At 44.2% G+C, this 23,361-nt stretch overlaps 1 protein-coding gene across 7 annotated transcripts in view; it reads left to right on the forward strand.

The window, feature by feature from the left end:
* The first annotated feature begins 218 nt into the window (after positions 1-218).
* ppfia2 (PTPRF interacting protein alpha 2) overlaps positions 219-23,361 on the forward strand; it is a 133,450-nt gene continuing 110,307 nt past the window's right edge. For 4 of the 7 annotated variants that reach the window (XR_006842135.1, XR_006842136.1, XM_046378369.1 and 1 more), the window contains exons 1-2: positions 222-580; positions 9,809-10,064. Coding sequence is in view for 4 of the 7 variants with exons in the window: in XM_046378369.1 (XP_046234325.1) it covers positions 9,816-10,064 (249 nt within the window). In the remaining 3 variants the exon portion in view is untranslated. Of the gene's footprint in view, positions 581-9,808; positions 10,065-23,361 lie in introns of all 7 variants that reach the window. The other 3 variants (XR_006842137.1, XM_046378372.1, XM_046378371.1) reach the window with 3 other exon arrangements.

The following is a 23,361-nucleotide window of genomic DNA, read 5'->3' on the forward strand; positions in this document are numbered from 1 at the left end:
TTTTATAGCAAACGTGAGGTGCTATAGTCAAATTCTTACTTTGTAGGTTTATACTAGCTATCACTCAGCCTTGGATAAATGCCAGAAAACGTTATTATTATTATTATCAACATCATTATAATTTATTGTTGTTGTTGTTGTTGGTGTTCACACAGAGGGAAGGAGGAATTGCACAGCTGCAACTTTAAGACTCCGCTCGCCTCCCCTCCGTCAGCTCCACAATGGTCTTTTCCAGCTCCGCTTATCACAGCAGAATTTGTAACGTGCCATAATTTCCTAACCGGCGTGTGTGCGTGTGTGTGTGTGCGTGTGTGTGGAGCCCCGGAAATCAAATGTCATTACCCGACGCGGCTAATTTGGCGATTGTTCCAGCTCCTTTGTGTTTTGACAATGCCAGCGGCGGGGACCGGCCGCACCTTGACGATCGGATCCTCGGCGCCGCTGCTGCTGCTGCTGCTGCTGCTGCTGCTTTGCACTGAAGAAGCCTCCTAGGATCGTCCGCTTGATGGTTTAGCTCGCAGAGACTGCAGTTGTCATTGATCCGCTGCCAGAGCCTCCACTCATAGTAAAGGAATAAATTGTGAGTATGCACACTGTTGCCGCCGGTGTTGCGGTGACCTACATTGCCCTGCTCCGGCAGGCTCAAGGTGATTTTCTGCTGTGCCCCCTTCACACTCTCAACTCTGGACTGATGGGAAGGGGTTGTTATTGGAGGAACAGGAGCCTCCTGCTGGGGATGGATACTCGGTGTCTATAGCCTTTACATTTCGTGCGTGTGGTTGACATTGTGAGGCTCCGCAGGAGGCGGGGGGGAGATAAAATTCCGGCCGGCTGTCACAGTGGAGAGACAGCGGAGAGAGTTAAAGGGGGGGCGGGATGCAGACTGAGAGGCTGGTATGATGTAATGCACTTGAGACAATAGCCAAGGATTCTCCCCAATTATCATTTCAGAGAATGAGGAGGAGATTTTACAGCGATGTGGAGACGCGATCTGCGCCGCAGTCAGGCCGGAGGATGTGTGTGTGTGTGTGTGCGTGTGTGTGTGTGTGTGGTTAATAACAGTAAAAAGAGGAGCTGTCATAGGAGGAACAGCTGCCCCTCCTATAAACAATATTATTACCGGCTATTATAGAGACGCAAATAGGGAGAGAGCATGAGCAGCCTCTCTGCCATCCATCCACATCTACCAGCCCCCCCCTCACACACGCGCACCTTCATACACACTTTTCCTGTTGTGGATGAATGAATGAATGAATGAATGAAAAGACACAGGCATGCAGATGCTGGCTCAACATGACAGCGGCAGGTTGGTGGCTGCAGGCAAAGCTGTGATCTTCCTCTGATCTTGCAAATTAATATTAACATTTGCAACCGTGACACACACGTTTGCTGAAGTTGTGGTGTGTGTGATGTTTCCGGGTGTGATGTGGATGCATTATGCGGAAGTGGCTGCCTAATTTAACGGTTTTGCATTAAGGAGTGTGACTTTCCAGCCACTCCTGCTGCCTAATGTCTGGTGTGCAGACGGAGCTGCCGTGCAGAGGGGAGGCTACCTGTGGCAGAAGCTTTCAGCTTTCAGAAATGATGGTCTGAGGGCATCTTTTAAGGACAAGAACACCAAAAATCTCCACAGCGAGGCAGAAATAACGGAGCTGAGACGTTGGCGGCGGTTGCAAGCGGCACAGTTCAAATCAGTTACAACCTGAGCTCTATTGCCCTTTTTGTTCACCTCATCTGTGCTCTTATTCAATCTCTATCGATTGATGGTTTGCATGACCTTGTTGCAGGGGATTGTGGGCGATGTTAAAGGCTACGCGCTCTCCTTTCATGTTTTCATGTGCATGCAGACTTATTTTCAGCTGAACACACAGCCAGTGAACTGACACACACACACACACACAGAAACCCCCCTGTCCTCCCTCTCCCAGATGCTCACACACAGGTAAAGTGCACTCAGACAAATGGAGACACACACACACACACACACACTCCTCCTCTCTCTTTCCCGCCTCCCTAATGGCAGCGAGCTGGGTGTAACTCTACACCCGCGCCGTCCTCATCATCCCATCTCTGTCTCATTCACATTTTACTGTTCGGCAAGTCAGCGTTCACTTGGGGATGTCAGGCGCAGCGCAGCACTTTTTCCACTCATCCCCATTTTGTTGTCAGTGTCCAGCATGCAGCTTGTCATTTGGGCTTATGTTCAGGGAAACAGTTGCTGATACATCTGACATAAATAAGGAACAGCGACTGTTTGCTTAAATGATGAGGGAAAGTTTTTAATAGAAATATAAGCTCTGACATTCTGACATGAAGTACAGTCAAGTGGTGTGTTTTTGTGTCTTTTTTCTCTGATTGATTTTGGTCCTGGTCTGATGTATGGCTATCGCCTCCTGGCACATGTCATTGCACCAAAATGTATTTCTAACTGCCCACAGATTGCAGGAGGTTGTTTCTCAGTTGATTCACTCATACTAACACAGCTCCTAACGTCACTATCTCTAAAATATTGCCACGAGCCTTACAAAATTTCCGCTTTGATGTTTAGTGAAATTATTGCATTTACAATTTTAAATGCTGTATTTTCTTATTTGTTATTATGTTTGGCAACGCCAACCCTACCATCATCCTATAATTTCCACTAGTGGTCACGATGCCAACTGCTCAGCCATATCAGGTTAATATGGCAAATGTGTTCGCAAACTGTCGCCTACTGAGACATCCAGTGGACACAGAGCAATATTAGAATTCGCTCTGAGACCCCACCTGCAAGGGTCAGTCCAATATTCACTCTCCTTATAGCCCTTTCTGTGGTCTGTGCCCACTCCTGAGGGAAATATGTGGCTCTTTCGCTGCTAAATGCTCTGTCGTGTTCACTTGCTTGTAGCTTATAGCTAACGTCTGTATGTGGTTTGGTTGCTGAAGATTGCTGCCTGTTTTCTTCTAAAAACAACAGGATTCACCAGGATGTGAAACCAAAACAATTTGCTGAAAAATGCAGCATAGAACCGAAGAGAACTCCATACAAAAAATGTTGGCTGGTGCAGCTTTAAAGGATGGCGTCCCAGGTGTCCCAGCTCCCGCCTCGCCTCAGCCAGTCACATGACAACGAAGCTGTTGTGGCTTGATGTTGTCTTGTTTGCTTGTTTGTTTGTTTGTTTTCTGTGCAGCATGTTCCTGTGCTCGAGCGTGTCTGATTTTTGTTATTCTTCCACCATCCAAGAGCCTTCGCGCTGTTGCAGCGATCGCGGTTTTCACTCAGACCGCCGCAGTTAGCATCAGTGTTGCCTTTCATCGTGCATCAGCGTTGCTTCTTTCCAGGACGTCACAGTACTGCAGGTCACAGATCAGCTCGGGGCATCCTTGCAGTGTTGGAGATGAGTTAATGGTTTGCTCCATGCACTCAGTGGGCTCCTGCTCGAGCTCTATTGCATGCTCCTGTGGCACTGATTAAATTGAATAGACTTGAATTGTTGTTTTCTTGGCAGGCTGTCTCTTGGTTGTCAGAAGTCTCCCTGGTGCAGGGAGCCATATGAATGGGATTTCTCAGCACTATGAGTGTACCAAGCAATCTGGTGCGCTCCATTCACAAAAATGCTGCGTCACTCTTTTCCCACCTGTCGACCTGATACGGATGCCAAAGTATGAAAGAGTGGCATGCAACAGTCTTTCCATTACCCTTTGGGCTCGTCAATAGAGTCTGTAGATGCACTTTGCGCTCAGCAGCACGCTAAGGAATCAAACACACATTATTTAAAAGTGGAATTTCCCAGTAGTCAGCTCCCCTGGCGACCGCAAAACGACGTGTGTAATCAGCCTTTTGCTCCGGGTACCGATGTAAGTGAGGTGCATCATCATCAAAACAATTTGGTCCAACCGTCGAGGTCTATTCACGCTGTGGGGATAGAGCTTCAGTGGGCCTAATGGGGTGTTACAAATGTTTGACAAGTTTGCCTCATATTTCATAAAAGATTAGCTTCCTAAAAGGGCTTTTTGGGCTGCTTTGTTTTGTTTCGCTCATTCCTAAATGACCGTCTCCTTTGTGATCGAGTTAGTTGGAAGCTATGAATGCCATGCTTGATGGTGATGACGTTTTTAGGGACCTTTATGTGAGAATGTGAAGCAATTTACATGTGTTAGTCTTGGAATGATTTCTATCTAACGTCCATGTAAGTGATTTCTATGGATTCAAGATGATTTTTAAAGGAAAATTCACAGGATGTAGCATTTGTGCACACTCACCTTTCTTCTGTCCCCCAGAGTGATTTAGGGTTTGATTATAACCAACAATAAATCATGTAATGGTATAAAGCAAAGTGTATAACTAACAGTTGCTTTCTGCTATCCAGGAGTGATGCAGGGCAGGGGTGGCCAAGTAACTAACTGTACGCTAAGGTTAGCCACATTAGCTATGTGGCGTGGATCCGGCATGGTTGCTTCATATCGTTAGCTGATTAAGTAATCTGCAAACAGCAAGCTATGATCTAAATAAAGTACATATTACATAAGTACATTCAACATTCAGCCCCATGTATTTCAGGTCATTTCACTTTGGCCGATTTCCAGTTGAAAGTCAGCATCCTGTTGCTCGTCCACACTTAGAAAGGGCAAGCAACAGGATGCAGACATCAGTTCGGTCGCCGCTCTCATTAATAACAAAAATTTTCTGAATATCCCTCGTAGTACCTTTAAACACATGACTAAATAAAGCTGGTTTTATTTTAGTGGCTCCAAAGTCAGCTCAGCAGGCGTGCAGCAGCACAGCTTATCTCCAAAGCCACAGAGTGTCGTGTTCAGTCCTCTGCTTGTTCGGCTCACGCTCGCTCCTCCACACGTCTTTTGATGTGTCCCAGGTGGTGAATAGTGCTGAATCTGCCTCCTATGGCCACATATTGCTCAGCAACATACTGCTGTTTTGTGTGCTGCTCCTTATCTACTCACACAATTGTTCCCATTAATGAGATTAACTTAGGAAATTAGCTGCAGCTTGCTGATTTGTTCTTGCAGAAATGGAGTGGGTTGACATAAGTGGCAAAATTTCCTTCTGTCCTATATACATAGTTCACTGCCTGCTTCAGTCTCATGTGGACCCTTCCAAGTTGCTCCTCTGTCGGATCTTTTACCTTGCAGTCTTTTACCCCAGTGTAGCCTCTCTGAACAGTAAAAACACTCAGATGTGATTGGATGATCCCTTCGACGTCCGGTTCTTTTCAGGCATATTCACACCTGGAATGTTAGGGGAAAGCGTTTCAGCCATGTTTTAAGCCATCTGTCAGTACTATCAATACAGATGTGATTCCTAATGATACTGGGCTGCAACAGCTGATTGCTGTGGCTTTTGGAATGGGTTTCACTGGCCCGTATTCCCGGAAAACAAACCTTATCTGTTCATGTTTTGCTGTGATTTCTGTCTTTTCTGTCTTCATGCTGGTTGTGTCTTTGCTCAGGAACTTCCTGCCGCCAGTTCGACTTCACTCTGGAGCTAGGTGTCTGAGTTTGGATGGGGCTGCTAGGCAGAAAGAAAGGGTTCTGGATATGTTGCACTGATTGGAAAGAAAACCTTCCTACCCCCGCTGAATAATTCATTGATTGGCATATGGCAGGGAGAGAAGACCCCAATGATCCCTGCCTGTCTGTCTGTTTCTTACTGCATCTGCGGCCCACAATGTGTTCAATTGAGCATGTTGCCGTTCCTCCCTCCTCTGATTCCTGCATAATTTTAGACTCGCATTTAACATCTTTAACCAGCCACGCTAAATTCAGTCGCTTAAGCTTCATCTTGTTTGTACAACATTCTCAGTCTCTTGCTACAAATACCAATTTCTCTTCACAAGTATCGTTCTGACAGATAAGATCTTACATATTCATTATTAGACATGCATTTATGCTAAGCCAAAGTCTGACACGCTTGTGGAATTTGAGGGCAGATTTCCTGGTGTACATTATCATAATGTGGCGTGATGTTGCACTGCAGAGGAAATGAAATCAGTAGTCGCTCTGTTTTTCAGGCTGTACGAATATCTGTAGACCAAATAGCTATTGTAATCTGGGTCAAATTGGTTGTTCAGATGTGTGTGGAAGTTGTATCGTCACTGCTAGCGAGCGCGATATAGACAACATCTGCATCCCAGCTGGAAAACAGAGCTCTTAGACCACACAGTCTTCAAACTGCCCACTGGGGGTGATTAGCGTTTTTCTGTCCAAGAGGATCACGCTGGCTCTTGCCCGTCATCACTGCTGCCTACCTAAAGACAGTTTATTTACCACGCTGACAGAATATGGGTGATATTGAACAGAAGGACATTTTGGTGAAAGCTGTGCGTTTCACTGCGCTCTGCCTCAAGGCTTTGCAGACATGTTACATTTATAACACTCTCCTTTGTCTGTCTCTCAGGTTTAACCAGTCAGACAGGCTTTATGGCACTTGCATCATACAATTAAGCAGATAAATGTTCATTGTGTGATACGGTTTGCTTTCAGTTTTCAGGAAGTGAGCCTTCATACGTCTGAGGATGCAGACAAAAGCAGATCAGTCGGTGTACTTTCCCTCCGTGTCTATTGATTTTTCATAGACAGTAGAAATGATTTAAAGGGCAGTCACGGTGAGATCAAAGCATAAGGTGCAGGAACAGGACAAAAGGGGATTGTATGTGCCATGAAGCAGAAAAACGTTGTCAATACAATTTGCTTTTCCACACAGCTTTAAAGGAAAGATAAAACACCACTAAACAGCAAAAATGTGCCTGGCTTTTCAGGGCTTGTTTGTTTGTTGGCGCATTGTGAAGACCACAGACGAGTGGTAATGAAATTGTGAGTGATATAAAAGATCACAAGTAAAGGTCAGATGTTGGAGTTAACCCCTCGGAATGTGGAAATAAGGGCTGCCATTTTGCTTTGGAATGGTCAAAGATATGAATTCCTGCAGTCACAGCATCAGCACGTTTCTGATACAACCTACAGACGAATGTAGCAGCATTTTAAACTGTGGGAAATCACTAATTAATGTAGACATATGCAAGTTAGCCTGATGTAAAGTGGAAACAGAAAACGAATATATATTGACCTTGTTATCTGTTAACCTGTTGACCTGTGGAATCTTCCAACGTGGTGTTTTTTGAGTTTCTTCCACAACTTGTTCCTTTGTTGCTGCTGTCCCCACTTTGAAATGTGTTGCTGGCATTAAATTCAGAATAAGCATATACTTGCAAAAATCAATGAAGTTGATGAAGTAAAACTTTTTTTTCAAATGAGTATATGTCAAAAGAGATTAGCAATTGCATTCTTTTTTATTTATGTTTTATACAGCATCACAACTTTTTTGGGTTGCAGTTGAAGATTACCTGAGGGTGTATTTTTCTTGAAATCGATTGTCACAAGCAACACAAACATCTACAATCAGCATCAATACTTTTTGCCTAAAGTTAGTTTTGATATACTACCAGATGTCGTATGGATTTTTATGCAACCAGCACCTTCTCTGTGTACAACTAACATTGAGCGAGAGTCAGGAATAAATCACTACCTTCTAGTTAAAATGCAGCCCTTGTGTACCTCGTCTGTCTGCCTGCTGGACTGGTCTCCCAGAGAAGGTTGGCACGTGTGAGTGTCCAGCCAAGCAGCACACAGACTCGGCTTCTCAGGTCTAAACGGCAGCGAATGGTGGCTGAATGGTTCCCTGGTGGGAATCTGGCTGGGAGCCTGGAGAAGATATGGGAGACCCCATCTCACTGCCAGAGCAAGCTGAGACACAGGCCTGCCATTATAACCCTCCCAGAGGGGACCGTGTCGGGCAATATGGGATACTGAAACTTCACTGAGCAAACACCATAAGTAACTACTAACTCTTAACTTTTATTGTTAAGATTAAACTGAATTACTAAGGTTGAAAATGAGTTTGGCAGTGCTTTTGATGTTAGATTAGCACCAGTCATAGTTTTTGTCAGTATTTGTTGCTCTGGCTTGCTGTTCTAGTGACACTGCGGCAAATATGTCTTTTCAGAAAGCAAATTTTCAAACATAAGAGGAATATACTGTATGTAATATGTATGTTTATTTGTTGTACTGGAAGTTAAATGATAAGATTTACATCAGTTTCATCTCTGCAGAGATTGGTCCAAGCTGAAGCTAGCCTGTTTTAGCTTGAAGCAAGAGGAAGTGGTTAGTCCAGCTTTGTGTCTCTCAGTGTCTTAAAAGCTGTTATGTTCACATGTAAAAGCTTGTATTTTACATGTGCTGAAAAAAGAAACTGTGTGGTTTAATGAGCAGTTAGCTTGTGATTCGAGATACCAAACAGCTGAAGCCTGCTGAAGATGTTAGCCTCACACAGGTGATATGAGAGGAAATAATCAAGTTTTCTTTTAATGGTGTTTATCTTTGAAACCTATGTTTTCATGCAGCTCAGCTTAGCTTCCTTCATCACATGCGGTGATGCAAACCCGGTTTTAGCTCATGACTTTAGCTCATGACTGCCTGAGGTTTCCTGATGTCCCTCAGGGAAGCTGGAATATGGCTCCACATATCCACTATACCATAGATGCCATGTATTATGCAACTCGATCTGGGCTGGCCCATTAAACAGCACAGGCGTGAAATCTAGGGCAGAACGCCTAGCCTCCCAAGACGTCTCTGCAGCTTTGAACTGCCGGGGTGACGCTGAGCCGAGCTCCAACTGTGTCAGGCTCAGTGACATGCACACAGCCATGCAAATAGTAATTGCAGAGGTACGTAGAGGACGCCTGAAACCAATCAAGGTATTGATATTGCTTTGGTTTTATTTTCTTTTGTTTTTTAAAAAGACATCATGTGTTTTAGAAGTTTAAAACTGTCTGAGATCATTGCTTAGAAACCTGGGGGTCGAGGTCCCTCCACTGGGTCAAACCTGACAAGATGATTCAAAACAATGTGCAAAATTATTTTTAGTTTTTTTTTATGGCTTTTCTCCTGTATTTGTGTTTTGTTTTTTTTTGTGAAATCTCAGAGTTGTGCCTGTTTCCAGCTCAAAACTGTCGGAAAAGGAACGGTCACTCTTTGGTTCAACTGCTCAAAACACTAAAAACACATGCAACCTGTGGAAAGGGATGACATTGTTTAGTCCTGGAAGGTGACTAGCCAAGAATGTTTTGGAAAAGCTTCTCAGCAGTTTTTAGAGTGCTGCTGAACTCAAAAGTGATGACGGTTCAGAACTGTGAATGAGATAGTGTTGCCCTTCAAAATCGGCCTCACTCAGTTTCACAAATTCGACCTGATTTTTTGACCTTGCAATGGACCGGCAAGCTGTATGATGGGATGTGTGAGGCCCACTGTTACCCTGAAGGAGAAGAACACTGAAACCCATTTGCCACCTCAGGCAATGCAGAAGAAAGCTCACCTTTCTGTTCTGAGGGGTTCAACTGATTTATCTGCTGTGCGTGATGACCTTTATTCTGAAAAGGTTGCTGACAAATTGACAAATTTTGATAGCAAAGCTAAAGAGAGCCCTCCTTCACTTGATTTACCTTCTTCTTGTTTATCTAATTCTTCTTCTTCTTCAATTATGAACCAAGTAATTTGGTTAATTGATATTGTCATACATTTCTTTAAGGCTTGCTGTTGAATAGTTAAGTTTGTGCATGTCAGATCTGACTTTTTGTTAAGCATCTTAGTTACTTGATTACTTCAAACGGAGGCCGTCCTATCCCGTCCTGGAAGGAATACAATCACACTAATAATTGTGGAGAACACACCATTCAACCATTTCACTTGTTGCACTGAAATGCTGCCTTCATCTCATTTTGAAACGTTAATCTCACATCTCCTTCCTCCTTGCCAGCGCCAAGATGATGTGCGAAGTGATGCCCACCATCAGCGAGGACACGGCGCTGAGCCAGCGCGGCTCTCAGAGCAGCGCCTCAGACCCGGACTCCCACTTTGAGCAGCTGATGGTCAACATGCTGGACGAGAGGGACCGGCTGCTGGACACGCTGAGGGAGACCCAGGAGAGCCTCGGCTTGGCCCAGCAGCATCTTCAAGACGTCATTTACGACCGCGACTCACTGCAGCGCCAGCTCAGCTCCGCCCTGCCACAGGTAAGCCCAGAAATGTCCGTTATGACATGGACAGAAATGTCCATTATGACATTTCTTGAGGCTTATTTTTGTGGCATTTTTGAATCTACCGGCTGTTTGCTTTGGAACTGGGATGCTGTGGTTATATGGTGTGTGCCAGCTTTCAGGCCACAAGGATGCCTGCCTTTGATTTACTTTATCTGTGTGGATCCAGGCCATTTTTACTTAATGAACTTAAGCAATAAAAGTGATGTAAAATATATTCTACCCTACCAGTATCCCTTAGTGAAGCTGTGGGTAATTATCTTTTAATTTACAGTACATCATGCTTAAATGAACATGGCACAAACATTATGTCTTCCACTGCCATTACTTTGGAAAATTTTCCAACTCGGTGATCCTCAAATTAAATCTCCAAATTATACCGTGTAAGAGAGTTTAGAGTTTAAGAGTGTTTTTGTGGTATTTTTTCCCCATTTAAACATTTGGGAAGTGAAGTCTAATTACCGGTTAGACTCCAGTTGGACATCATAATGATGGTTTTGTAAAGCACTTTGGGTAACCCATGCAACAAATACTATTTTAGTGTGTGTGTTAGCAAAGTTTTTTGTCATGTTCATGTACTTCAGATGTACGTCTGTATCGTGCTTAACCTCAAATGTCTTTAATTGCATAATCACGTTTTAGACACAAACAAAACCTGATTGGTATTAGCTGGTATTAGAAGTAGCTGGTATTTAAATTCCCAGGCATAATTCACATTCAGTGTGCATTGAGCCACGTTGGTTGTATGACGCTGCAGGTTTGCCTTTATAGTAAAATGAAGTGAAACATAGTGGAAATAGTGAGCTGAAAATTTTGGTCGGGCTTCTTCATTTTTGTGGCAGGATGTGAAAAAAGAAAAGTCTTACGTAATAATTCCTACAGTAAGCGGAGATTAGCACTTTCTAAAAGTGTGTCAGTAATTCTAGTCACACGCTCTCCCCACTCTTATTCCAGAAGACTCTGGAGGTTTGCTGGTGGAGAGAGGAGGACTTTGTTCGCAGGCGGCGCCCGCCGATAGCACAGTAATCCACATGGTTTCAGAGACAAGGGTGAGGCGCACACTGTGTCTGTATTAGCTTTGGTGTGATCTCACAATTGCGGCTTAAAAGGGGTTTGTGGTGTTAAAATGATACTTCCTATTTTGAACTAATCCAGACAGGAAAACCTTTTTTCCTTCTTGTCCCATGGCCTTTAGAATAATTTGAATTAACCCACTGGATTGTTGGGAGATTGGGTGTCAAGATGTTATAAATATGCTTTTACCGGAGTCTGCCTTTGCTATTCGTCTCGAATTTTTGGTTTGAACTCTGTGGTCTCCAGCTCGTACTTTAGCCTCAGGGCTTTTATCTTCCTCAGAAGTTACACAGTGGACATAATATACAGCCAAGAGCACAAGACAAAAAAAAGGGAAAACTTAAGCACTACAAAATGCTGTTAGCTTTTACACACTGAATTAAACACCAGCACTGTCTTGTCCCATGTTTGAATGCAAATCAAAAATGTCTTTGATTTGAGTCTGTCTTTGTCTTGTGTTCAAACATTCCCATCAATTTATTTCCATAGAAAGCACCCAGGAATGCCAAAGTGAAATAACGTTTCCATTATGAGACAATTTCACTGATGTCCACCGGCAGTGAAGTGATGTATTGGTTGTCACTGTGTAATGACAGAGCTGACATACTGTTCTGGTGCTTTTCCTGGCACCAGGCTTAAATTAGATGTCACTTCTGTGATCGGGATCCTCCCAGCGACGTCCTGGCACAAACGATTACATTAATTAATCTGATGGCGTCTTGTTGGCCTGTGTGATATCAAAACACCTCTCAAATGGTTTATGAAGAGGTGTGTGAGACCTTGGTGCATATGAGGCATTTGGCTAAGGGAACGTGGTCCTCCAGAGGTGCAGCTTCTGTCTTTTTCGGACAGTAAAGATGAGCTCATTCCACAGAAGCGGCCACCACCTTTGTGCTGGTTTTCGGTGGACGGCTTTGCTCTTGATTAGGCTGTAATGATTTCGCAGCATCTGACGCTACTTTTATAACAGGACTTGTTTAATATGATGTAATTTTGCAGCAGTTTTCTAGGGCCAGCGGTGTGGAACGATGTTCGGATAATCATGTAGTGCAGTTCTTAAAGAGGGCAACAGATAGCTTGCAGGTCTTTCTGTATTCTGTGTGTGTGATTGCAGAGGAGGTGGAGAACGAGCTTCTTTTCTGAAGACAGAAGTGGCCTCATTTAGGCGATAGGCAGGCAGCGAATGTGTCTTTACTGATATCGCTCCTCTGTTCCCGAAGCCCGGAGCGCTGGCAGGATTAGGCGTTGGCTCGCCACAAAACTTGCTTTCCTCTTGTTCTTCTTCCCCTGTTTCCCCTCTCTCTCTCAGTTTCTGCTGCCGCTGCCTTTTCTGTTGTGTTGCTCTTTGCCTTGTGTCTCCCTCTTCTCCTCTGCAACCCCACCCCCTCGCTCCCCATCAGAGGTCACGGCTCTGCTATTCGTCATGACACTTTCGACTGATCGGAGTGGCATTCGCCGTCCCCGCTCAACGCTTCCAGGCAACACCGCATCCCCCCCTTTACATGCATAACAATCCAGCAGTGCTGCTGTCCCTTCCCCGAAATGCCTCCCCTCCTCAGCCACTGTCCCCTGGCTTCTCTTTCCTCATTTTATTGGGCCATTTTGTTAGAGCAGAAGAATGGTGGAGGCAACCAATAGCTGTCATATGCCCACTGCTGCATGACATGCCTAGTGTACACTGACGCCAAAATGCCTTCTGAGTTTCGTTGCACAGGGTGAGCGTTTTGTACTTGCCTCTAACCATAAGCGTCTCTTGGAAATGAGGATCGCATTATTCTGGCTTCCTCCTCTGCTACAGACAATCCCCGCAGAAAGACTCCCCACCAGTGCTGGATGGAAAGATGCATGGAGCGTGTAGACAACCCAAAGCCTGCAGCGCCGCACACATGTGACCCTCCTCCCATCCCCCAACGCCCGCTGTATCTTCATACAGGCAGGCAAGCTGGCATGCAGGCCACGCTCTGGAGCACTCAGCTGTGCGTTGCTGTACTCGAAAGGCCCTGAGGGGCTAGGGGGGAGCCTTCTCCCCTCGCTGTTTATTTACTGTTGCCAAACATGGTCTCATGAAGGCTGCTGCTGCTGCAGATGATGTTCTCAGCAGCAGCTTCCCACTCCCGCTGATCCTGCTCGCTGGCACCAAGCTGTAGCCGTCCACAAACACGTACCTGAGCCTCAGTTATACAGATTATACAGTTTTACAGTTATACAGTTCATTCTTAGAGGAGGAAACGTTTTAGAGACAGAAATCATTTCATTTGTTTAATTTAACTGTGGTACAGGAAGCCACAGTGTCACTTTTCACGACAAACGTGCGGTTCATATACGTTTGATGGTACAGAGTTCCGTTTTTCTTTCATTATGACCATGGGATTTGTGATTCTGGCTGGTCAGCAGGTGTACTTAAGCTAGTAGGAGACACCAGAAGCCCAGCTGACCTTGAGGTGCAATAAGGAAGAAAGAGAAGGAAGGAAGAAAATCGCATGAAATAACAAATAAACAGGCTCAGTAAGGTTGTAACATCATTTTTTTGTTTTCCGCATAGACAAGAAAAAGCTTTTGAAGATGGCAGGTTTTCACAACATCACAGCCACCTTTATACTGTGTAATCTCACCTTTGGAGGGGTTGTGTGGTGTTAATTAAAAAAAGAAAACACTGTCAGCTCACTGGTCAAGTTGACTTTTGGGACTTTGAAGGCATTGATGGAATACACACTGGCTGATGTCTCTGCTTCCTTTGACTGGTCACTTTGAATACTGACCCTGACCTGTGATTGGCAGTTTGGTTTGATCGATGACACCTGAGAAAACAGTCATTTTTATGAAGGTCATCATGTCATCTGGTTGATGACACGACTTTATCATTTAAAAAAAAACAAAGTGTATATTGATCTTACAGAAATTGAAATTGATCTTATCAAACTCACACATTGTTATTGCCCCTGTTTTTCTTCTGACTTAGATTATAGTAGCCAGTAGTAAACAAAGGTAGTAATAATAAAGTAATAGATTTCAGTCTTGGTCACTGTGGATGTGTCAATTCTGGCCTACTAGACATTCAGGACCAACAGCAGGGCCTCAGGGTCCCAGACATTTATCCAAGACATTTACCCCCCGCAGACAGTAATAAGATAGCAGCCAATTGATCACTCACACCCTGATGTTGTAATGAAAACTACAAATGCACTAGATTACTGTACAGAGCAGCCCATTGATCTGCGGTTCACTCATTCATGACCGTCACACTGGCCTCAGTAGAAATTACAAAAGTGTCTTTCCTGCCATGTCTTTTGTACAAAAGGACGACTGAGCTTGGAAACATGCTGGGATTTCACACAGCAATTACAGTTTCATTTAAAGATTGGTAATTAGGCTGCTAGTGAATTTATCTGAAGGGTAAGCACTATGTACATCTCTGGTGTCGGGTCATTAGTGCTCTGCTTTAAGTCATTGATCCACCCCTCCAACATCAATTAATCACATTCATCAAAGAATCTGGCCGCAGGAGCAGGGCCGTGGCGTCCCATCGCTCTTGAAGCTTCAGTATCGCCAAAGGAGCGTTTGTATCATGGAATGTACCATTCTGTAGCCCTCCATGGGGGGGGGCATGTTGAAGGCAGGAGGGGGTGGCACAGCAGTGGGAGTGAGGGAAGAGGGACGGGAGATGGTGAAGCTCCCTGACAAGGGCAGAATGTGGAAACGACGATGACTAAGCTTGTCGAGGAGAGGGGATAAGAGGTGAATCCTTCTCCTCTTCGCTTTCTCATACACTTTTCTTTCTCCTCACTGCTTCCCTCCCTCCACCCCCTCCCTATCTTTCTGTTGCTTGTACATGAGGCCCTCCGGGCTCCAGCAGTCAGCCAGTCAGCTGGTCTCCTCCGCCAGAGCAGCACATGATTTTCCATGATTACTGTTATTATTTGTGCCCCAGTTCGCGCCGCCTGCAGGCTAGATGTGCGGCTGATGTGTGGCAGGAAGAGAGGAGGAAGCTGCGTAACGAGTGGGCTCCTCAGGAGTTTACCAATCTTTCCTTAAGTTGGCCACCTTTCAGTATCGGAATAACTGATAATATTGCGCAATTAAGTCTAGATAAAATAGAATTGAAAATGTGTTAGTTCACACGTTCATGTCCTTGGCAAGGCTGTCTTTTACCTCCTTTACATGCTCATATGTTGACAGACAGTGGTTGCGTATTTTCCAATTTTCTTGTCTTGCAGACATTGATTTGCAAACTAAAGCCTCTCTGGGTTTTTTTCTCCTCAATTTACCCCCAAAGTCCCCCTGTACTTTTCCCTTAATTCTTCTCTCCCTTTAATCTTCTCCACATTGACAGAAGCAGGGATGGGCCCTTGGCACACATCGCATGCATCAAGTGTCTGTAATGGCTCACACAGAGATGCTTGATCAATACCCCTTGAAAGTTTAGGGTCTGATTAGGGAGACAGATCTAGTCCTCCTCTGGATGAATCATCACCGATAGTGTGGACGCCTGCCGTCTGCGTCCTGCTTGACCGTTGTCTGACAACGGGGGTTGGCAGGGGAAGCAGAAGAAGGGGATGAGGGTAGGGGTTCTGATCAGACACGCCAAGGTGACGAGACAGTGCAGAAGGATCTCCTGCAGATGTAATTATCTCTCTAATGAACAGCACAGTTGGGCACCAGAGTGCTGTAAAGTCAGGAGCTCGCAGGAACAGTAGATCAGCCCAACGAGGAGACAGCAGCAGCTCGCACACAAAGGCTTGTAGATTACACTGAGAATTTAAAATGCACAAGTTCAAGTCAAGGAAACGTAAACCATAGAGTGCAGCTTCCACCACAGACGCTTTAGCTAGTTTAGCTTTGGTTCACTGCAGTTCACCTGGTAATGTGGAAGAAACCGAGTGAATGTATGGGAAAACCCTTATGCTGAACGCGCTGTGGCATGTGATGACTGGTTGTTCTGTCAGCTCAGGAAACCCAAATTATATCAGCATCTGTACTGTGAGGCCTTTTGCAACAAAATTGAATTACAATGTTGTTTGTAATGTTGTTATTTGGTAACCAGTTTAGATATTAGCTTAGATGGATAAAAGCAGTAAGAGCTCATTGTTGGGAAAGGACCCCTAAGTACTCTGAATCAGTTATCACTGCCATAGATCAAAAATGCGACTGATGCCCGGGGAAATGGCTCTTTTCTAGATAGTGATGAATCATCACACGTTAACTGTTTGATTTAAGCTGTAAGTACACTTATTAGGGAAAAGGGCAAGAAGCACAGCACCAGTCATTCAGGCTGTCTGCTGCATTATGGAGATGACTCCACAGACAGGAAGTAATTACTCAAGCATGACATGCCCAGATGTAGAATGAAATATTTGGTACTGCTAAGCTACTGCTTTCATTTGGCAATTGCAAGGTATTCATTTTTAATCTTGGTTTCTTCACATGCAGCATCAATTTTAAAAAGAAGCTCTCTCCACATTTGAGACGTTTAGTAGGAATGAACAGTGGAAGCAGCTGCAGGGGGTATGGTGGGACTGTAGCCTCAAATCTGAGCTCTTTTTAATGTCATCAATCCATCTTAGCCAAGATTTATCTTGAGTAATAAATCTTTTAAAATAGTGTTAAAACTGTTTGACCCAGATAGTGTTATAAATGATGCTGCTGTTGCTCCACAATGTTCAATATGAAGCTGAGAAGTGGAAAAGGAATTTGGGAATCTGAGTCAAGAAAGATGCACACCCAAGCAGGATATTGACAGCATGTTTACAGCTTTTTAGCTGAAAACGCCTGATTTACAGCATGGACACTATAGCATCTCAGGGGTTTTATTAAGCCTTTACTCTTAGAAGCCATTACAACATCAGCAACATCATTCTGATCTTTGTGTTAATGTCGGTAGCAGCTAGCTGGCTTCCCTAATTCCACAATTCAGTGGGAGCTAACAAGCTTACATTTCATCTGCGCTTTGATGCATAAGTTGGCTTTATAATGTCATAAACATGTGGTGAAATGTGAAGAGGATGGCAGAAAGGGAGACCTGCACCTGAAGTCTCCTTGCAGGGGGCAATAAATCCTCTTCAACCAGTACTCCTGCTGTCGGTTAGTGCTTTACGAGTTAAACCCACCAAGCGCCCATGCCAAGTCTGTTTACCAGTCTGTGTTTTGATCCATCACAGAATCTCAGTGTTTCTTTTGTTTATTTGTTTGTTTTTTTTCAAATGTCCCCAAAAACATTTGATGACGAATCATTTGCGTTTCGGAGATGACAGCGTGTAGGTAGACACACTCGGTACACTTTGATGTCATCTCACGCAGTAAGCGAAAGTTGCATGTGCGTGAGCGTGCGTTCATGTGGGTGGGATGAAAGCTTTCAGGCCCCCGGGGGGGTGGGGTGGGGGGGTTGTTGGTTTAGTTGTTATAGTTTACATCACTGTGGGTACGATGTGGGCATGACTCATAGCCTGAGGCGAGAAATGCAGACATTTTCTAAAGCTTACACAAACTCACATTCACACATACTGTATACTCATGCTGCTTGCTGGCTTTGCCCAAATGAATTAGAGAACTGGTCCCTTGAGAGCCACTTAAGTGAGCAGAGTGAAATGAGGTTATGACCAATATTTAGTGCTCCTCGCTGTGCCGACCTGGAAATGTAATCCTCCCTCCAAAAGCAGCTACATCTGCTTAATTCGCCTCCACTGTCGATTAATATTACCCAGAGGCTAACAACCACTGAAGGACTTGAGTTTGTTCTCCCTTTAATAACTAGTCAAGACATGATTACTGAACTACAAGACTGCAGCACATGTAGGCCGACCGATGAGGAATTAGACAGACGTTCATTTCTGACGGCGCTGACAAAATATCCTGAAGAATAATGTCGGAATATAAACCAACAAGAGGAACACAAGCAGAAATTGGATTTTTTTGGGGAAGGAGTGGGGTGGGATTTGAGGGAGAGGAGGGTGAGGTATTTGGCAGCTGCACTTGACTCCTCAGACCAGGTCCCTGGTATGAAGTGGTGTTTTTCCCGACCAATGCAGCTGGTCCCCATTAATGAATACCTTTTAGCTTCTGAATGCTCCACTTGAAAGCCAGAAATAGAGCATGATGTCACTGGCTCTTGGCGCCGGGCTGAGAATCTTGTTCAAGGACTCCTGAGAGAGCCGATCCCATGATGTGCTGCAGCTTCCCAGCCCCCGCCTTCAGTTACGACGGCGTGAACCGCGCGACACGTCTTTAAAACATCTTTAAAAGTTGTCACACATTCACATGACACTCACTACTGCTAAGTCCTACAAGCAGCACATTTACATCTCATATATTTTACATTAGTCTGTATAATTAAGGCAACTTATAATTAGTATTTTTTTATTTGGTATTTGTAAGAAAATATACAGCATATATAGAAAAATTAAGGGTATTAGAGCTGATGTGCACAACTGAAATTAATCTGCAACTATTTTAGTGATCAGTTCTATTTATTTTTTTGCTGTGTGAGCTGTACCAGACAAAACATGACATTTGAAGATGGCACCTTCCTTCATTCTAGGGAATTATCACAGACAGTTTTCATTGTCTTGTGACGTTTCAGAAATTTAAGAACGGATAGATTAATGCGGAAAACAGTCCACGGATTAATCAATAATGAAAACAATTCATAGCTGGAGCTGTATTTGGGAGTAAAACATGGTGTGTTGCAGAGCTGAGTTGTACGACACTAACTATGAAAAGCAGCCATCATGTCGGTGGCACAAGCCGTTGAGTGCGTCTCTGGGAGCAGATGTCCACCCGTATTCCCTGGCTACCTCCAGGACTGCACATGCATTCACTCAAATGAGCTTTTTATAGCATCCACTAACAACCTATACATCATCCTCTTCCTACACCGAAAGCATCGTGTGACGAGGACGAGAATAAAATCCCCAGTTTTGAAGGTGAAACATAATGATTTCCTGATGGTCTCCAGAGGAGTTGTTCCTCTGTTGTTCTCCCCGTGACAGCATCTTCCCAAACTGTCTGGAACTTCCTCCTCTCTGCGGCAGATACGGCAGCTTCTCATCGCTGTCCTGCAGAGAGCCCACAGTCTGGCCCGCTGACGTGGCTCAGGTGCACCACAGCACTGAGCATCGAACAGAGTTGGAGGGTGGAGTGCTGCTAGGGTCATGGCGGGGGTCAGGGCTCAGGCCTACACCTGACATTGTAGTGCACACTTTCACGTGATGTAATGTATCCCAGCCTCGCGATCGGTTCTGAGTATTTGCAGACAAAAATGCAAACAAAACTCCTTCACAGAAGAAAAGCGTTAAATTTGCTTATATTTGCAGTGACAGCAGAAAATCTTGGTGCTATGTTAGACAAAGCTGAGCGCCTTTCAGACAACTGCTAATGGTATTCTGGTGTCAGCCTCTTCAAAATCAAACAGCGATTGTGTCCCTCTGGACAAACCATTTTGCATCCAGATTCTTTGTGTTGAAAAAAATGATAGAGGCAGCGGAGAGATCTGTTTCTCCACTGACAGCAGCCTCAGTACACAAGAACACAGTGGAGCTTCCTGGCATATTGCATTTTGGACAGTTTTCTTGACTGCAAATGTCTGTGTGGCTTTTTGCATTGTGGTCACTTTTTGTGGTCTATGCATATCATTCACAGCCTAACGCAGCAATTTTACCCGTTCATCAAAGGAATTCTGGGACCTGCTGGAAATCACAAAATAGACAAAAAGCACACAAAGGAAGGTTTACAGACAAAATAAGCAACACCATGAGTCCCTTCAATACGTATGCCCATAGACGACTCTTCCCTCACATTTAAGTTTTGAGCTGTGCTGAGCCAGTAATGCTGGGACACCAACATTAATGGAAAGTGCTGCAGAGTCATGAAACCCAGCAGGAACTGCTTGGCTTAAAATTACAAATCAGCAAACCTGTCATGCAGGATTTCTTGCAGTGACAATCAGAAGAAATATGTCATCGGACAAAAATCTGAAACCCACGATGCTGTAAATTGGACTTCTGGCAAGGAAACAGCACTAAACTAACCAGAGATACGGTTACCCGCCGTCAGCCCTGGTCGGTGTGCCACCGGACTGCCAGACAAACATGAGGGTTTAATGGAGATTTATGAAAGTGAAATTGATTTCATGGAGCAGATGCTTGTGGATTTTTCTTTCCATTTTCTGAGCCCAGAAAAGACATCCAACCATCTGCTAAAACTAACATTTACTTTAATGGCACTCAATTAGTTCATTTTAAATGTGTAACAGGTTCCACTGGATCTGTGGCAGATTTCTCAGCACTCGTACCCGTCCTTTCCTGAGCATTATCTCGAGGATCTCTTTTCATCATAGCTGTTTTCTGACTGTTAGTTCCTTTCTTTGTTACTTTTATGGCCAATTTCTTAAGAAAACCCCTGAAAATAAACTCATCTCAAAGACTTGATCCTTGAATGTCATGAATGTATAATTTAACAATAAAACATATATTTAGCCTTGTAAGAACAGACTGGTGGCTCATTCCTCATTACAGCTGGTATTAAGCTGTGAGCTGCAGGTGGCAGTGGTTAATTAGTATCAAGTGTTAGCTAGCTGGCCTGGTTGTGTTAACAGCATTCTGTGGCCTTGTTTTGCACTGCGATAATCATAGGCTGGCTTCCTTTAAAGACAGGGCCAACCCACCCACCGTTCCCTCAGCTGCTTGTTTTGTTCCCAGCACTGAGAGCAGTCATCTGGTGCCCGCCTCCTGTTGCCAGCTGCTGCCTGGGCCAGCTTCTATCACAGGTACCCAATAGGGCACATCATGGCCACGTCCGCTGCGCTGTGGTGTCACGCTGGAGCTGCCAAATGCTCATAAGCACCATTGAAGTAATCAACCAGATGAAACCCAGAAGTGTTATCCTCTCTGTTTATTTTTTTGGTTAGGAAACGTCCCCAGCATGTTGGCATTTCAAAGCCAGCTGGGATTACATGTTGGGGTATGTGAGCAAGAAACACTCGTCCACACGCCGCTATAGCTGTGGGAATGGCCCTTAAGCCGGGGTTCAGGGAGGAGTGTTGCCTTAAAGGTAGACATGCATGTTAGAATCCTACCCCTCCTCCCCACAGTCGTCTTCCTAACTGTCTTAATGTTGTAGTTCTTTGTAAGAAATACTTATTGTGCTGTGCCTTTTAACGCCACATTAGTGACAGCAGATTTGAAACAAGCATTAGCTCATTTACTGCTGATTTACAGGGACTCTCCCCACCAAATAAACCAATTAATCAATAAAAGGCTGGGTAGCTGGGAAGGTGTGAATATAATGTAAGCATTTGCTAAAAAAAAACGGGGGCTCGACATTCAATCAGTTTTCCCCTGGTAAATAAAGCTTTAAACTATCAAAGTAATTAAATGGGTGTGAAGAAGGCCTAATTTGTTGTGTGCATCTGACTAAAAGCTTGCAGTGTGATTGTTGTTATGAGGTAGTTTTTGCATCCAGGTGTTCACTAACCTGGTCAAGCAAAACCCAGTTAACACCAGTTAAACCAGTAAGATAAGTGCTGTTAAGTAGCAGCTTTGTCAACATTATCAGCTCGTGAAGTTACCCTCCCGTCACAATAAACCGGATTTAAAATGCTGGTGCATATCGTCCTTTAGGCTCGACTTAAGAAGCTTTGTGAATGTTTTACAGTTTATTCAACTTCATTTTAAAGAGTATATTCTTTGCTCTCATTCAAGCCATGTTGTTATTCTCTCTGACAAAGACATGGGTCTCTTGAGCTCATATAATTCTAAATGGCATACTTTTCCTTTTACAATATCCATTTGAATATGTTTTACTTAAACTGTGGCCAGTGGGAACATCACATACAAAAGAATTGAAAAAAGCATAATCATCAAACATACAGATTCAGAGAATATATAATTTGTCCATACCTCACGTCATGTGGGATGATAATTGTTATAGACCCGCTCTGCAGACTAAATTTCGTGTAGTTCCACACACCGGTAAATAAATTCCAACACTGTGCTGTATTTTCTGTTGCTTAACACACAGAGGAAACAGCAGATGTGCACCCAATCAAAGCCAATTTTACCCCTGTTAGTTCTCGGTGGATGAATTTCACATTTGTGCCTCTTTTAGGAAATAAAGCAAAATTGTAATCACATGGTGTCCTCTAAACTGCCTTGTCATGACTACGGCTCTCTGCAGATCTGTCCATATTACAGTGGGGTACGTGGTGTGTTGAAGTAGTGCTGCAGTGCTGCGGAAACTGAAGCTATTCATTCAGCGCAGCGCTAACTGAATTGCTCAGACTGTCTCTCTGTGTAGCAAAATGTTTCCACTGTTTCCAACAAAGAAGCATTTGACTGAAGCCATTAGGCTCTAGTCTGACTGGGAGGCCACGGCTGCACTGCTGCAGCATGTGAGGATCACAGGTTTCATGCTTTATGGATGCCTTTAAATGACTGATGGCTTCAGGGGACAGTAAACTGGGTTTTATTGAACCTTTTCTTTTGAGAGTTTAGAACTCTGTGTGCATTATTATTCCCTCCCCTCAAAATGCATGCAGAATATAGATCAGCAGCAGCTCATTTTAATCTACTGCCTTTGGCTCTGGCTTGCCGCTGAAATGCCTAATGCAGCTAATTACCATCTTGATTGGCCAATCTGAAGCAATCTTCTTCCATCTCTGACAACATTAGTCATGTAATATGCAGACAAATGCACGGCTGATCACAGAGCCCCCGGAGTTCGGATTAGCAACCAAGTATGTTCATGTCAGTCCTTTTGTCCATATTATGAGCTATGCTTAGAGTAAACAGTGCGGACATATTTACAGCTGCCTCGTGTTTCAGATTGCCGGTGCTGTGCTGCTTGGCTGTCCGACTCTAAACTCATTATTTATCTTTTAATACAGGACAAGTGAATTGACCATGATTTCTGGACTGATGCGTGTCTTCCTGGATTCATAAAGGCTGTTGTGTAGCAGTGCAGTGATGCCACCATCACACATCTGTCTGACTGAATCGATGCAGTCAGACTCTCGGCCGGGCACAGCCGATTCTCCCAGGCTTCCAAACTCAATGACCGGCTCGATTACTTCAGCTGTTTATGGAGATAAATTATAGGTTGACCTCTGACCCACATGTGAGGACAATAAAAGCTGCTGATTTATCACAAAGATTTCCATCGTGAAGCCCAAGTGACCGAGGGGTATTTGTTTCACCTGAGAAGAAAATGA

This window comes from Scatophagus argus, chromosome 22 (assembly GCF_020382885.2).
Source record: "Scatophagus argus isolate fScaArg1 chromosome 22, fScaArg1.pri, whole genome shotgun sequence".
Taxonomy (NCBI): Eukaryota; Metazoa; Chordata; class Actinopteri; family Scatophagidae; genus Scatophagus; species Scatophagus argus.